Below are 15,054 nucleotides of genomic sequence, written 5' to 3'. Positions count from 1 at the left end.
GGGATTACCCAGTCTCTTCCCACTGATTACTTTTTTGGTAGGAAAGCTACCTTTCTACTGAGATAGATGCTGTTGCTGCCTTTTAAATCATGGTTTAGGCTGATTTTTTTTATCACAGTGATTTATCATGCAACATTTTCTTTTTGAAACGTATGTAAAATGTATTTCTATAAAATAAGCAAATAGTATTTGTTTGGACCCTAGGTAAAAAGAGAACGCAACCAAGTGTAAGCAGAGACTCTTATATGGTTGGTTGTTTCCTGTTATAATCTAGTCAATATAGCATTGTGTAAAACAGGAAGAGGAAAAAGTGGAAGCATTTATTTCTTACATTTCTATTCCTCTTTCCTCCAAGAAGCTCAAGGCAGTGTATATTGTTCTCTCTCTTGCCTCTGATGGGTTGCAATTCAGCCCAATATGACTTATATTTAAATCTCACTTAACTCTGGGCAGGACTGCAAACATGAACACCTTACGCTGACATTATGTCACTGGGTTCTAACAGCTAAAGTGTGAAAACACCCTAAGTCATCTATTTTGGGCCAACTGGCAAGCAAAACAAGGTTACAAGGCAACCAGGCGTCCCATCTTCTGCTTTATCAAGCAGCTCATTCTGTTCCCTAGAGAAAAATAAATTAGCCAGGGTGGAGTAACTCCCACATTCAGTTGTCATTTAAATTGTAATGCCAATTAGGTTGGCAAACTTGCCATGGCCTGCAGGAAGCATTAATGTGTGGGAACACATTATTTATGAAAGATGCGAATAAAATTGCAAGGAAGGGTTGTGATTGGAGCTAGTTAGACAGAATGTGCCCCCACGGTATTTTGTATTTGCCGTATTTCATGTTTGCACCCAAACAAACCTTGAAAGCTGCTAGAAGTCAACAGTGAAATCTCATTCAGAATACTAGCCATCCAACCATAACTGAGGCCAGCAGTGTCCCCACCCAGCACAGAATTAAAACAGAATTGTGTGTAATATAAAGTCAAATACTGAGACAATGAAAGCAACCTGTGTAAATTATGCAATACTACATAATTTGCTTGATTCTCATTATTATCCTAGTTGCGGAGCGGGGTAGGGGAAGTCGTTAAATAGGGCTAACCTTAATGTGAATTTTGCTACTTTGTGTGTCACTTCTTCCATTGGTTGCCTCCAACTCATTGGTTGTCTCCAACTCATTGGTTGTCTCAAATGGCCTTATTTTCCAGCATTAAAGTGGAAGAGGTGATTAAGAGAGGATCCTTTAGGGAAGCAGATGTAGTTCAGTGGTAGGTCCCTGATTAAATTCTTGACATCTTCAGGTAGGGCTGGGGAAGGAGTCCTGTCTGCAACCTTAGAAAGCCACTGCCAGTATGTGCAGAGAGTGGGCAATGCCGAGCAAAATGGACCAATGGTCTGCCTTAATATAATAAGGCAACTTCCTATGGATTCCTATGTACTTGTGCTTATTACAGGGAAACCCAGCCGTTTAATTGCATGCATGCCAATTTGATGGCCCTGCATCCTTTTTTTTTTTTTTTTGGCCATGCCTCTATACTACTTATAAAAGTATTGATTCAATTTGCATGGCTGCTGAATGTGATTGTTGTTGGGGTTGTCATCAAGTGTAGCCACCAAAATGCTGCCACCTGGTGGTAAAGAGAGAGATTGCACGAAGAAATGGGTGCAAAGTCTAGCTTGATGAGTACAGATGGGAGGAGATCAAGTTACATGTGTAGCTCCAGAGAATCAGGAAATGGAGGGATAGTTCAATAATACAATGAGGGTAGATCTGTTTTGGCAGTGACACACAAAAGATGGCTGGCATTGCATGTCCACAAGAAAATGCCCAATATGTTATTTCAACAGGTATGCCAATGCTCATCTGCCCAGGAGATTTATTTCAAGTGCTTTAGGCTGGTGCTCTTCAGCCTTGGTATCAAGTTGTTGGAGCAGATTTTGGTGTCGCACAGGGTGCCCCTGAAATTTGAGGTGCCAGCATCCGCCACTGCCTTCACCAATAAATGGTGAAAATGAGAGGGAATTTCATCACTTACTGAAGAACTCCAACTTAGTTTCAAAATTACCAGTAAATTGTGTTTGTGTGTGTGAATTTTTTTATACATTTTCCATTAGCCACCTAACATCTTAAGGATTACTAAAAATGCCAATGAAGTATTCACTAGATTTTTGGTATTTACCACAATATTACTCCTCTTAATAGCAAACTCGGTTGGTGGGCGATTCCATTGCAGCCAGAATGGCATCGCTGAGAAACGAGAGAAATATCAACATATACTAGTGGGAATATGAAATGAATATTTCATTTAATGTGGGAGAGAAACAAGATTCTATTTTCTTCCTTATGGGTTACTGTTTTTCCTCCCCTAACTCCCCAGGAGAAATAAGGAGAGGCTGAGGCTTACATGTACCCACTATGGGTAGTCTTTGGAGTTGGAAAATCGTAGGAAATTGGATACAAAGATTGAAGACCCCCAGCATGGGAGACACCCTCCCCCAGGTAATTGGTCCTATTGTTCAACTATTCTGATAATTAAGAAATTTTAGCCTCCAGTGACTTGAGTAAGGGGCCAATTAGAAATTTAAGCCTTGATTCTCTTTTTTAAAAAAACCCATGTATTTAAGATGGCTCTTTTTTAAAACAAATCTTGCCTGCCAATGAAAATATGTTGGCAATGTCAAACTTTACGAAATTCTATAATAGATTTTGAGAAAGTTACTCTCTGTATCCCCTCATTTTGAAGAGGTTCTGCGAGGTAACGTGCCAACTTGGTTAAGTCCTGAGAATGTAATCACTTTGAAGTAAAGCAGTTTAAATCTTATCATAAGATGCCTCCCTTGTGATGCCCAATTATTTCTTAATACCCAGTAAGTAATTTGTTAGACCAAGCTATAAGGAAACGGCCAGATCTTCCTCCTCTTGCAGATGGTGAGCATGTTACTGACATGAGTGAACATTGCCAGTAATCTTTGCTTTCAAACATCAGTCAAAGAATTGAGAGAGAAAGAAATTGCCCTTTCAGAAAATGAATTCACATTCCAGGAAAGGTGCAACAACCTAAAGGTATATAATGGCAGGCTGCCATGTTGGTCCATTTGGAGTGGAGGGCGGAATCCAAAAAGTAACAGTAGGTTACTTTTATACCTTTAACAGGTCCAACAAAAATGTTACAAAGACATGGGCAAAAATTACAGTTGACCAACATTCTTCATCAGGTAGGATGAAAAGTAGAACACAACAACAGACAGAGAAAATGATGTTGCTGTGCACTGTGAAATTCTTCAGCCTGTAATAATTGAAGACGAAACTGTGTTAAACGGATTTAATTAGGTTACGGCATATCTAGTGGGGGGGGGGGGGGGAGGAACAAAAGGTGAAAGTACATTAATAATCTCAGGTTCCACCAAAGGCTACAAACTCTGCCTATATATATATATATATATATAAAGCCAGCAGACAAATCTAGAGGCACATCTCAATATTTTTTAAAGTATTTATTTATTTTGCTAAAATAATATACTGTACATATCACTGTATGTCCAGACAGAGACATATACCGTACATATTCACTATCTGAACGGGTCAACAATAAATTTATAAAATGAGTGGGGCTAAGTCTTAATGTCTATTGCTTCAATTGTGTGCAATATCTTTTGGTGACAGGTCAGTGTAAATTATGCCTGTTCTATGAACAAGTCTCCACCCACATCCATTATGTAAAGAATCTTGCTGCTGGTCCTACACTAGGGCAAGCATGGTTGATGTTGGAGTGTGTAAAAATTTTTCTGGGAATACCTTCATGCTCCTTAAGACTTTCAGTGTCTGCTATCTGCATAAAGGGACATTTTTGCATTTGGCCAGTTGTGTTTGCCTGTTGTTCAGGTTGTGTCTACTGTTTCAGTGCACACAGGCTTCTGCCTTTAAATACTGACACATATCATTTAGGATGTAATCCTGTTTCCAAATATTTGGAAGTAAGTTTCACTGAACTCTGTGGGCAATCTTTGAGCAAGCATGCAAAGCATCATGTTGCATGTAAAGGCTGCATTCTTATTCTTCTCTACAGCAGTTACAGCTTCCCCATCACTGTATAATGGAGAAGGGAAAGCTCCACCTGCTGTGTTCTTGTCTATCTTGCAGCTACCAAAGGAACACAACAAAAAGCTGTTGGGTTAAACAAACAAACAAATCCAAGAACTCTAGAACAAACAGAATGGGGTGGGAGGCAGGAAATGTAACCTGGGCTAGGAAACCCATCCCATAATAAACTCCTGAAAGTATCCTCAATCACCTGAAAAGAGTTTTTCATTATTTATTTTTAATATTTTAAATTCTTAACCACCCCAAGGTGTCTTGGCAGAAAGGTAGCATACAAACGCAACAGTTAAATGAACAAAGGAGCAGATAATCAGGTGTGCAGTTACTTTACCCACAGAAAATATTTGAAATATTTCAAAAAATGTTCATTTTTGTTCTCACCAAAATAGGCAGTCTCCACAACATAACACCAAACAACCTAAGTACACTTCCCCGGAAGTCCCTTCAAACTTGGCAGAGCTTATGCCTGAATAGCCATGCATTTAAAGATTGCATTGCAATTGGTCAACAGCCAGACATTTGTGCAATGATATAAAGGAGGAGGGACGAGGGTGGTGTTGTGGGTTAAACCACAGAGCCTAGGACTTGCTGATCAGAAGGTCGGTGGTTCAAATCCCTGCGACAGGGCGAGCTCCCGTTGCTTGGTCCCTGCTCCTGCCAACCTAGCAGTTTGAAAGCACGTCAAAGTGCAAGTAGATAAATAGGTACTGCTCTGGCGGGAAGGTAAACGGCGTTCCTGTGCGCTGCTCTGGTTCGCCAGAAGCGGCTTAGTCATGCTGGCCAAGACCCAGAAGCTGTACGCCGGCTCCCTCGGCCAATAAAGCGAGATGAGTGCCACAACCCCAGTCGGCCACGACTGGACGTAATGGTCAAGGGTCCCTTTATAGAGAAGGCAGGCAGTGCATTCTGACTGCTCAACTGCAATGGTCTAATTTTATCAAATGATCTTTTCATATGATGAGCTATTGGTTATTGCATGGGTTAGGTAATTACTGCTTGATGCGAAACAGGGAGTGCTGCCCTGCCCTGCCACAGCATCCCTTACCCCCCCTAGCTTGTGCGCTGGCGGCGCAAGATATCTGTGCGGACAGTTCCCTGCCAGGCGCTGCCTTGGGTCAGCTCAGTTGGGTAGAGCGTGAGACTCTTAATCTCAGGGTCGCAGGTTCGAGCCCAACGTTGGCCAAAAGATTCTTGCATTGCAGGGGGTTGGACTAGATGACCCTCGGTGTCCCTTCCGAGTCTGCGAACCTGTGCTTCCTCCGCCCGAGGTGGCTGCTTCACCCTGGCCCCGACGGGAGCCGTCTTCCAACGGCAACTGGAGAGACACAGGTTCCCCACCCCTGCGAGGGGGAAGAGGCAAAATCGAGGGCGATGCGGGGCGCCGCCGCCTCTCCCCCCCCCCCCTTTGGGCGGGAGGAGCAGCACTTCCACGCCGCCGCCGCCAGGGGGCGCCCCGAGCTCGCCCCGCGGCCCCAGGAAAAAGGGAGCCGCTTCGGATCCGGCCGACGGCGCTTGGCTGCGGCGGGATTCCCAAGCCGGGGCTGGAGAAGCCGTTACCCACGGCCTCCGGGCCCAGTCGACTGCGGGCAGCGGCGGCCGCCATGAGCGCCGCGGCGGCCTCGGAGCGGGGGGAAGCCTCGGCCTCGTCGACGACCTTGTCCCCCTCAGCTGAGGCGGGAGGCGGCCACGGGGAGCCCCAGCTGAGGGCGGAAGAAGAGGAGCGCGAGGCTCGGCAGTTCGCCCTCTACCTGGCCCCTGAGGCGGGGCGAGAGGGGCGCGAGGAGGTGCGTGGGCGGTTAACGGCCGCGGCTGAGGGGTCACCCGCGGCGGGGGGGGGAGGGGAAGCGTTGCTTAGCTACGGTGGTGGGAAGGGCAGGTGGGCGTGTCGGCGGGGGTGGGGTTCCCGCCAAAATATTTTTTTGGGGGGGTTGGGGTTGGATTCATTTGTCTCTGGCGGATGTGGGGGGACTTTGAAAGCCACGCTGCGAGGGGGTGACGCGTGTCTCTGGGGGGTGTATACGTTCACACACACACAATAGATGCCAGGCTTCGTTTAGTATCCTATCATTTTGTGTGTGTGTGTGTGTACACGTGTACATACACACACATATATTTAGATACAAACACACACAATAGAATACTAAACTAACAGTAAGAGCCATTTGGGATGGACTCCCACGAGAGGCGGTGGACTCTCCATCCTTGGAGGCTTTTATGCAGAGGCCTCTGTCAGGGAGGTTTTGGTTGCGATTCCTGCATTGCAGGGGGTTGGACTAGATGACCCTGGGGTCCCTTTCAGCTCTACCCTTCTGCCATGCTATAATTAGAAGCTAAGCCATAACAAAGGGAAGCAGGGGGTGGGCGTGGAGGTGGGGATCCATTCAGAGTTGAGGCACAAATTCGGGTCTTATTTTCCTGGCAGCCAGTGCAAATAGAGAAAATACGCAAGGTATCATTATTTCCCTTGTCCTGCAACAGTATTCTTTTTTGTGCCTGCCGAAGACATTCTTATTTAGACAAGCCTACGCAGATATTTAGAAAGTTTGTATGAGTTTTAGTTCATTTTAATCTATTCTGGTATTAACTTTCTGTATGTTTTTAATTAGGGTTGCAATATTTTAGGTGATCGTTTTATTGTGCTATCTTTTTTGTAAGCTGCTTTGAGGTTTCTTCTACAACAATCAAGTAGTATATAAGATGTTATTAAATAAATAAACGAATAAGTACACTCAACTCCCACTTGATGGGACAACTTTTCCTGATTTTTTAATAAGAATCTTTATATAAAGGAATGTAGTCAATAACATTTTATATAACTGTCTTAAACCCACTCACAAACCCTGTTCCAAACCCTGGAACCCTGTTATAGCAGCTGTTCCAAACCCTATAACCCTGTTATAGCAGCTGTCCAGAAAGGCGGTCTTAATTCTGTAAAAGCAATTCTGTGTGGAGCCAAACTAATTAACTTGAGCTAGTTGGCTTTCTGATGGTCTGTCTTAATACATGAATGCAACCTGGAAAATAATTGAGGAATGGTTAGTTAGCATTATCAAGCAAAGAAGTTCTGCTATACACAAACTTATTTGACACTGCTATTCTTAGAAGAGCAGATAAATAAACTGGGAGCATGTGTGATTGGTGAAGGCAGCCTTTATCTTTTTAAAATCAAACCACTTTATTATTTAAGATTTCTGTCCCACCTCCTCTACCAAGCTGGGCTGTCTGGGTGGCTGAAATTCAGAGAAAGCCTCAATGCAGTAAAACAAACAAACAAACAAACTACTTAGTAAAACATAAACACATTTTCTTTTTTAAAAAAAGCTATGATCACCACCAAAGCTAACGGTTAGCCACCTTCCCTTCAGTATTTGTAGAAGCATAGGAAAGCTAAAGAATTCCATACGCACAGACACATCTGCTTGCAGATGTCAGTTAATATTATAAAAATTAATTTTATATCCTAAGGTTACAGTGCTGTGCCCGTTTATCTAGAAATAATGCAAGAAGCTGCCTTATACAGAGTACAGTATAAGATGTATATAGATGCCAGGAATGGAAATTTGGACTTGCATGCAAAGTATGCTGCTGTATGTACCCAGACTTGCTTCTGTGTCAGCATGTGCATAGTTGCACTATAAAAAAAGGTTTTATTTATTTATTTAGAATGTAACTTCCAGAAGGCTCCCAAAGTGGCTTATATGCAGTCATTTAAAACAGGACGACCCCTGTTCTTATTCTTAATAGTTTTAAAGACATGACATAAAAGGAAAAGGGACAGGGAGGAAAGAGGAAAATAGCAAGCTCAGGTACCAGTTATTTAAATTAAATAGCAGGTCTTATAAGGACAAGTTGGAATAGAAACAGTTCAAGAGCAGGAGGTATCTGTCAGTGGAGCTGACAAAATACCAAAGTTGTACTGTCACAGGTAATACACCCTGATTCCTTTCTGTGTTGGCGTTCCATCTGCTACAGTTAGAGAACTAGGTGGGGACAGACACCACAAAGAGCAGTGCCCAGGAGTTGGCAGTGCTACCCTTGGTTTATCTGTGATATGGGGCAAGAAGAGGTAAATCAACAGTAGCAATCACTCCTTGGGGGGAGCAACTGCAGCAAATTGCTGTTGCAGATGGTGCTGCTGCTAGAGCACATCTGCACAGTATATCTGAAGGGGTTCAAACTGCAATAGGCCAGTGGCCCAGAGATGACAGAAGTTGCAGTTCAGCAGTGTCTGAGGGGCTGTAGCTTAGCCACCCCAGATCTATTAAACCATACATAAGGAATAAGAATAAGAATACAGTGGTGCCCCGCAAGACGAATGCCTTGCAAGACGAAAAACTCGCTAGACGAAAGGGTTTTGCGTTTTTTGAGCTGCTTCGCAAGACGAATTTCCCTATGGGCTTGCTTCGCAAGACGAAAAACGAAAACGTCTTGCAAGTTTGTTTCCTTTTTCTTAACACCGTTAATACAGTTGCGACTTGACTTCGATGAGCAACTCATAGAACGCGGTGTGGTAGCCTTTTTTGAGGTTTTTGAAGACTTTGGTGATTTTTGAAGCTTTTCCAAAACTTCTTTTGCAGCCATTTGGTAAGTTAAACTTTTAAAACTTTTTTGGGGGTTTTTGGATTTTGGGTTGGGGTGTTTGGAATTCAAGGACTTGGTGTTGGGGAGGGGTTTGCAAGAATCTGGAAGCTTGTGTGGTTTTTTTCTGCATTTTTATGATTTTCTGTGACCATTGGGCCACTCTGCTGTTTTTTTAAAAAATTTCTGGATTTGAATTTCTGTGTGGTGGGTGGCTGGGGGAATGACAACCCAACAGGGGAACAGTTGAGGAGGGGGTTCTTCAGCAAGAAGCAAAGAGTGGAAGAGGAACCTTCTTCGAGTTGTCCCCCAGAGTCTTAGAAAATGTACTGTACACTTTGTTGATTTTTAAATGTTTTTCTGTCATGTTTAGAAACTTAATTTATTGTTCCTTCAATTTTTGAAATGCTCTTTACAGTATGTGTGACTTTAAAGAGCACTTAATAAACTCTTGTTGTACCAAATTTGGCTTTGTTTGGACTTTTTTTGACCATAGGAACGCATTAATTGAATTTCAATGCATTCCTATGGGATTTCGTGCTTCGCAAGACGAAAAATTTGCTAGACGAAAAAACTCGCGGAACGAATTAATTTCGTCTTGCGAGGCACCACTGTAAAAAGAATACAGCAAAAAAAATTAGAAGGGGAAAGAGAAATCCATTAGCTTTGAAGGTTGCAAAAGATTTGGTGTTCGTTGTTTCTTTATTGTGTGTTCATTTGTCTTTCATATTGCTGTAGAATAGATATGTTAATTTGTCTGTCACCTAATAGTTATTTTTAATGCATATTTTAGCAGATTCACGTTAAATAACTACATACAGATGTCTGAAAATGTTTTGTGTGTTTAATGTACTTTGGCAAATACAAACCTTCACAGTCACTAGGAGAAAGATGAATGAATGAGCTACAGGCTCAGCGTCCCTTTCCTGTTTTCGTGATTTGCAGCAGTATTGTTGAATGTGCCCGGACTGGCCCAGGGAGAGAATAGGATGAAGGCTGTGTTGGGGTCCATGCTGCCCCCCCTCCCGCCTTCTCATTGTATCTTAAGGGTTCATTCCATGGTGGCTGCAGTGCTAAGAGTAATGTAAGTTGTACAGCTGAAGCTGTTTTGGTTTACTTGTGCCTTTTAGACCCTGCTTTTTTTTACTCTGAAGTGACCAAGTGAATCCATATCATTCCAGTACCATGGCTACTAACTACAGAGTGTACAGATCTATCTTAGTTTTTTTTAAAAAAAAAAAAAGTCTAAATGCACCTTGGTTCTGTCTGAATTGAATGTGATACAAATGTGCCTCCAGTTGGGGGAATTGCAGGGTTCGTGTGGTGCCACATACAGAGATGCTAAAGCCCTTTGTGCTACAGTTTTGGGTCTTACGTGACTGAAACGTGTCACTTGGCACAGAACTGTGCACAGTTACTAATTTTTGAATTGTGTATAATTTCCGTCCTGCCCCTGAAATTTTGTTTAATATACAGTCATACCTTAGTTTTTGAACAGCTTAGTTCTCGAAAGTTTAGGCTCCAAACGCCACAAACCTGGAACTGAGTGTTCCGGTTTGTGAACTATTTTTGGAAGCCGAACGTCTGACAGAAGCTTCCTGCAGCCAATCAGAAGCAGCACTTAGGTTTCCAAACGTTTTGGAAGTTGAACGGACTTCTGGAACAGATTCCGTTTGACTCCCGAGGTATGACTGTATGTGTACGTCACATGTCTAATACTGCTCAAGGCAACGTACAGAACGATGCCAAGGATGTTAAAATATTATGTGTGCAGAGTCTCCTTAATGATTTAATAGTGTTCCTTTTTTTAATCCAACTCTCAGACAGGAAGGATACACAAAATCCCTATGGTAAAAGTATTGAAACATGTAACTCGGCATGTTTCCATAGGAACCAATCTCATTATATGATTGGATCTCAAGATTCTCCAGGTGTGAAGCTATAGGTTTCCTGCAATGGATTTGATGTAGATTATACTCCTTGGATTTTAATCTAAAAATACCAAGGCTCCAGTTTTTCAATAAACATTTTGCTAAAATGGAAGCTGAAAGAAACATCACATACTCCTTGCTTTTGACTTAGACATTGCTATGGGTAAAACGCTGTGAACTTGCATTAGGAACATAAGAAGCTGCCTCATACTGAGTCTGACTGTTTGTTTGCCTAGCTCAATATTGTCTACACTGACTGGCAGCAGCCCTCTGGGATTTTAGGCAGGAGTCTTTTCCTGTCTTACCTGGAGATGCCGGGATTGAAGCAGTGACCTTCTGCTTGCAATTTCAGGGGACTCTGCCACTGAGCTATGGACCTCAGTATTCATTTTGCTGTGGTTTAATCATGGTTTTGTTTCCTATACGTACATTCTGGTGTTCTTTTTCATAGAATCTATAAGCACTAGAAGTAACTGACATATCATGTAGCTGAACCTCATGCTTGCAAAAGTATACTTGCTCTATTTGAATGTCAGGAAGTGGTGAAATAATGTAGTAAGTACCTGTATAGGCTTTAGCAATGGTATGATGGTGCTGGTATGATACTACTGTTATATTATATTATATTATATTATATTATATTATATTATATTATATAATATATAGCAAGCAAGCTGCTGGCACTAGCTAAAACATTAATGCAACCTCCTGCTGCTGTTGTTTTCTGATTCTCTTCTGTTTGAGATGAGTTTTTGTTTATGGGACTAAATGAGCAATGCCAAAGACAGGTGAGAACCTAAGGCCACATACCCACAGTACTTGCACATTTTGAGTACTTGTAAGATTTCCCCCCCTTTGCATTGATGACAGAATAATTTAAAATGGGTGTGGTCCCAGTTTGTGAGAGTAGTAAGTCAGTTCCTTGGTTTACAACTCTTTCTGTTTTTATTCTTCCTTGAAGTGGAATTCTGTGCTTTTCAAAAGCTTGTCACCAGTAAAAGGCAGCCTAGTCTATACAGTCAGCAAGGCTGGGGCAGTGTTTTTCAACCACAACTCTGGTGTGTTGTCTCTCATCAGTTATTCTCTTCTATTCTCTCTGTTCATATTTTTGTAACGAATAACTTCTACATGCATTTGATCATTTCCTCCTCCCTCCCAATTCATTTTCCTTTTGTGCCATGCCTTTCCAGATTGTAAGACTAGGGTCAGGCTCTGTGTTTTATTCTTTTTCGCGGCCTGTATGGCCACTCTGGGAGTTCTCCAGCTGAGGAGTGGAATAAAAATTATTTAAATAATAAAAATAGCATGATTTCTAGCCAGCCGGAATTAAATAAATCTTTTCATTTGTGATAGATAGTGCATGTATTTATATTCATGCAATAACCGAGTTCAAGAATAATTTTGAAACACGTTTTATTTATATTCTTCTAGCTTTAAATCTTCAGCACCTCACCAGCAACAGATAAGACCGAATAATGCTTGGTAAAGGAGATTTTAAGAATGTGTTTGGCTGTTTACATGTTTCAAACAGTTTTTAAATTAAAGTTTTCCATATTTGCACAATTGTGTTGCCATGTCTCTTTTTCTGCGCCTTTGGATGCAGCAGCTACTTTGTGCTGTGTCTCACTGCATCATAGCCATTTTATGTTTGATATCCAGAATACGTTCTCATAAATGTGCCCATATGCCTGAGAAGGTCAGCAACCATTAAATTACAGCAATACACTCTATATGCACCTTTCCTTTAAGTTGGCTGGAAGCTGCAGCTGGTGCAGAATGCAGCAGCAAAGTTGTTCAAGGAGGAGTCCTTTCAACAACATGTAACACCACTGCTGAGAGAACAGCACTGACTTGTCAATAAGCTAGTTGGCCAAGTTTAAGGTCTTTCTCTTAGCAAATAAAGCCCCAAGCAAATTGGGATCGCCAGGATTTATATGCCTCTGTCTGGTCACTTGGATCTTTGAAATAAATGCTCTTAAGTAGTGCTGCATGCTCTTAAGTCCACACAAAAATGGCTTTTAGTGTTGTGTCGCCTGCTGTTTGAAATTTGCTCCCAGCGAATAGTAGTCAGGTGCCTACAGTATTAGCGTTTAGGTAAAGGTAAAGGGACCCCTGACCATTAGGTCCAGTCGTAACCGACTCTGGGGTTGCAGTGCTCATCTCGCTTTATTGACCGAGGGAGCCGGCGTACAGCTTCCGGGTCATGTGGCCAGCATGACTAAGCCGCTTCTGGCGAACCAGAGCAGCGCACGGAAACGCCACTTACCTTCCCGCCAGAGCGGTACCTAGTTATCTACTTGCACTTTGACGTGCTTTCGAACTGCTAGGTTGGCAGGAGCAGGGACTGAGCAACAGGAGCTCACCCCGACACAGGGATTCGAACCGCTGACCTTCTGATCGGCAAGTCCCTAGGCTCTGTGGTTTAACCCACAGGGCGTTTAGGTGCCTACTTAAAACATATTTGTTTGCCCATGCTTTCCCTAAGAGGTGATCCAGTTAAATTGAGTTATTCTTCTGATTTATTGAGTTCTTGATGTAAACTTATTAATCATTTTATATTTTTCACTGCCCATGTTGGTTTCTTTTAATGTTTGGTGAGATAGAAATAATTCTATATGGAAATAATCAAAATATTTATTTGAATACTTGCACAGAGACATTATAGGAAGTACCTTCTTCAAAGAATTCCCTATGAATATTTTTTGTTTCATTGTTTTAAGATAAAGCTATTGGTTTACTAGATGGTTAAGGTGTTCTGATAGGTGTTGCCTTACACATTTAAAGACAAGCCTGCAATACCACATTGGTGGCAATGTTTCAGAACTGATTTTTCCCCCCATCAAATCCCTTTAGTCTTATAGTTTTTCATCCCCATACTATAACTATTGTGTTTTTATCCCAAGGGGTTATATCTCTGTGGCAAAACCGCTATATGAAATTATAAAGAGGGTTTTGATCTTGAACAGTGGGCAACCCTAATTCACTTATTCTGTATTAAATCCTTGCACTGGTTGAACAGGTTGGTTGGATACCACCCTTAGTCCGTACTGGGGCAGAAATTTTGCTAAACTGGTCCCAGCTTGTTTAGGGCCTAATATGTCAGCAGCAAATCTTTGAACTTGGCTCGGAAGCTATTAGGCAGTCAGTATGGATCTTATGCGGGACGCGGGTGGCGCTGTGGGTTAAACCACAGAGCCTAGGACTTGCCGATCCAAAGGTCGGCGGTTCAAATCCCCGCGACGGGGTGATCTCCCGTTGCTCAGTCCCTGCTCCTGCCAACCTAGCAGTTTGAAAGCATGTCAAAGTGCAAGTAGATAAATAGGTACCGCTCCGGCGGGAAGGTAAACGGCGTTTCCGTGCGCTGCTCTGGTTTTCCAGAAGCGGCTTAGTCATGCTGGCCACATGACCCAGAAGCTTTATGCCAGCTCCCTTGGCCAATAAAGTGAGATGAGCGCCACAACTCCAGAGTCGGCCACGACTGGACCGAATGGTCAGGGGTCCCTTTACCTTTACCTTTTATGGATCTTAATATGATTTTGGAACTATGGTTAACACAGTAACCTCGGTTAGCATGAGCCATGGTTAAGGCAAGGTATCTATGCTGGCATGAGGGCAGTTTGTGACAAAGCTACTAGCCTTGGTCAACTATGGTTAAGACTCAGGCCATATTATTTATGGGTTAAGTTGAGAAATGCTATGAAAAAATCATTAAATTAATGGTTTTCCTTTATTTTCATTATGTTTTGGTTTACTTGCCGACCCTGAGTGGGGTGGGCTATAAATCTGAGGTTGTATCCCAGGTTGTCTACACCAGTCCTAAGATGATCCAGAGGTGGGTGGAGAAAACTAGTTTTCACCAGGATTCTCTCTCTATACAGTGGTACCTCTGTATACGAACGGGATCCGTTCCGGAGCCCCGTTCGCATCCTGAAGCAAACGCAACCCGTGTCTGCGCATGTGCGGGTCGCGATTCGCTGCTTCTGTGCATGCGCGTCATGTCATGTTGACCATCTGCGCGAGCAGCGAAACCTGGAAGTAACGCGTTCCGTTACTTCCGGGTCGCCGCGGAGTGCACCCCGAAAGCGCTCAACCTGAAGCAACTTCAACCCCCGAGCTATGACTGTATTCACTTCAAGACCCTAAGTAAGCTGTTCAATTTTTAAAGTGGTCAAACTTTTACGAGTGTGAATGATTGGCTGCTGAGACTGGCTGTTAACTCTGAAATTGTCTTCCAAACAACAAATTTAGAGAAAATGTCACCATTCTACAAGTATACACAGAAGTTCTAAACTTCCATCAGCACAAAAGAGAGAAGGTAGATGTTGCGAGTGGCTAAACCTCCTCTCACTTCTTTTCCTTTCCGCAACATGCTATCCCAAGAGTTTCTGTTGCTTTTGCTAATTATACAGTAGAAATACTTCCTTGGAAATCCCACTCTGAAA

At 42.6% G+C, this 15,054-nt stretch overlaps 1 protein-coding gene and 1 long non-coding RNA gene across 2 annotated transcripts in view; both read left to right on the top strand.

The window, feature by feature from the left end:
* The first annotated feature begins 5,558 nt into the window (after nucleotides 1–5,558).
* The window catches only part of BCAS4 (breast carcinoma amplified sequence 4), a 52,668-nt gene continuing 43,172 nt past the window's right edge, over nucleotides 5,559–15,054 (top strand). Inside the window, exon 1 of the mRNA XM_081011642.1 lies at nucleotides 5,559–5,887. Within this exon, the coding sequence (XP_080867768.1) occupies nucleotides 5,705–5,887 (183 nt within the window). The 5' untranslated portion in view covers nucleotides 5,559–5,704. The remainder of the gene's footprint in view (nucleotides 5,888–15,054) is intronic.
* On the top strand, nucleotides 6,651–12,175 carry LOC308480293. Its single transcript, XR_013988003.1, has 3 exons — nucleotides 6,651–8,687; nucleotides 9,627–9,765; nucleotides 12,044–12,175. It is a non-coding gene; the product is annotated as an uncharacterized lncRNA (long non-coding RNA).

This window comes from Podarcis pityusensis, assembly GCF_964106645.2.
Source record: "Podarcis pityusensis genome assembly, chromosome: 6".
Lineage (NCBI taxonomy): Eukaryota > Metazoa > Chordata > Lepidosauria > Squamata > Lacertidae > Podarcis > Podarcis pityusensis.
The sequence above is the reverse complement of the archived record's forward strand: the minus strand, read 5'-3'. Positions and strand labels throughout refer to the sequence as shown.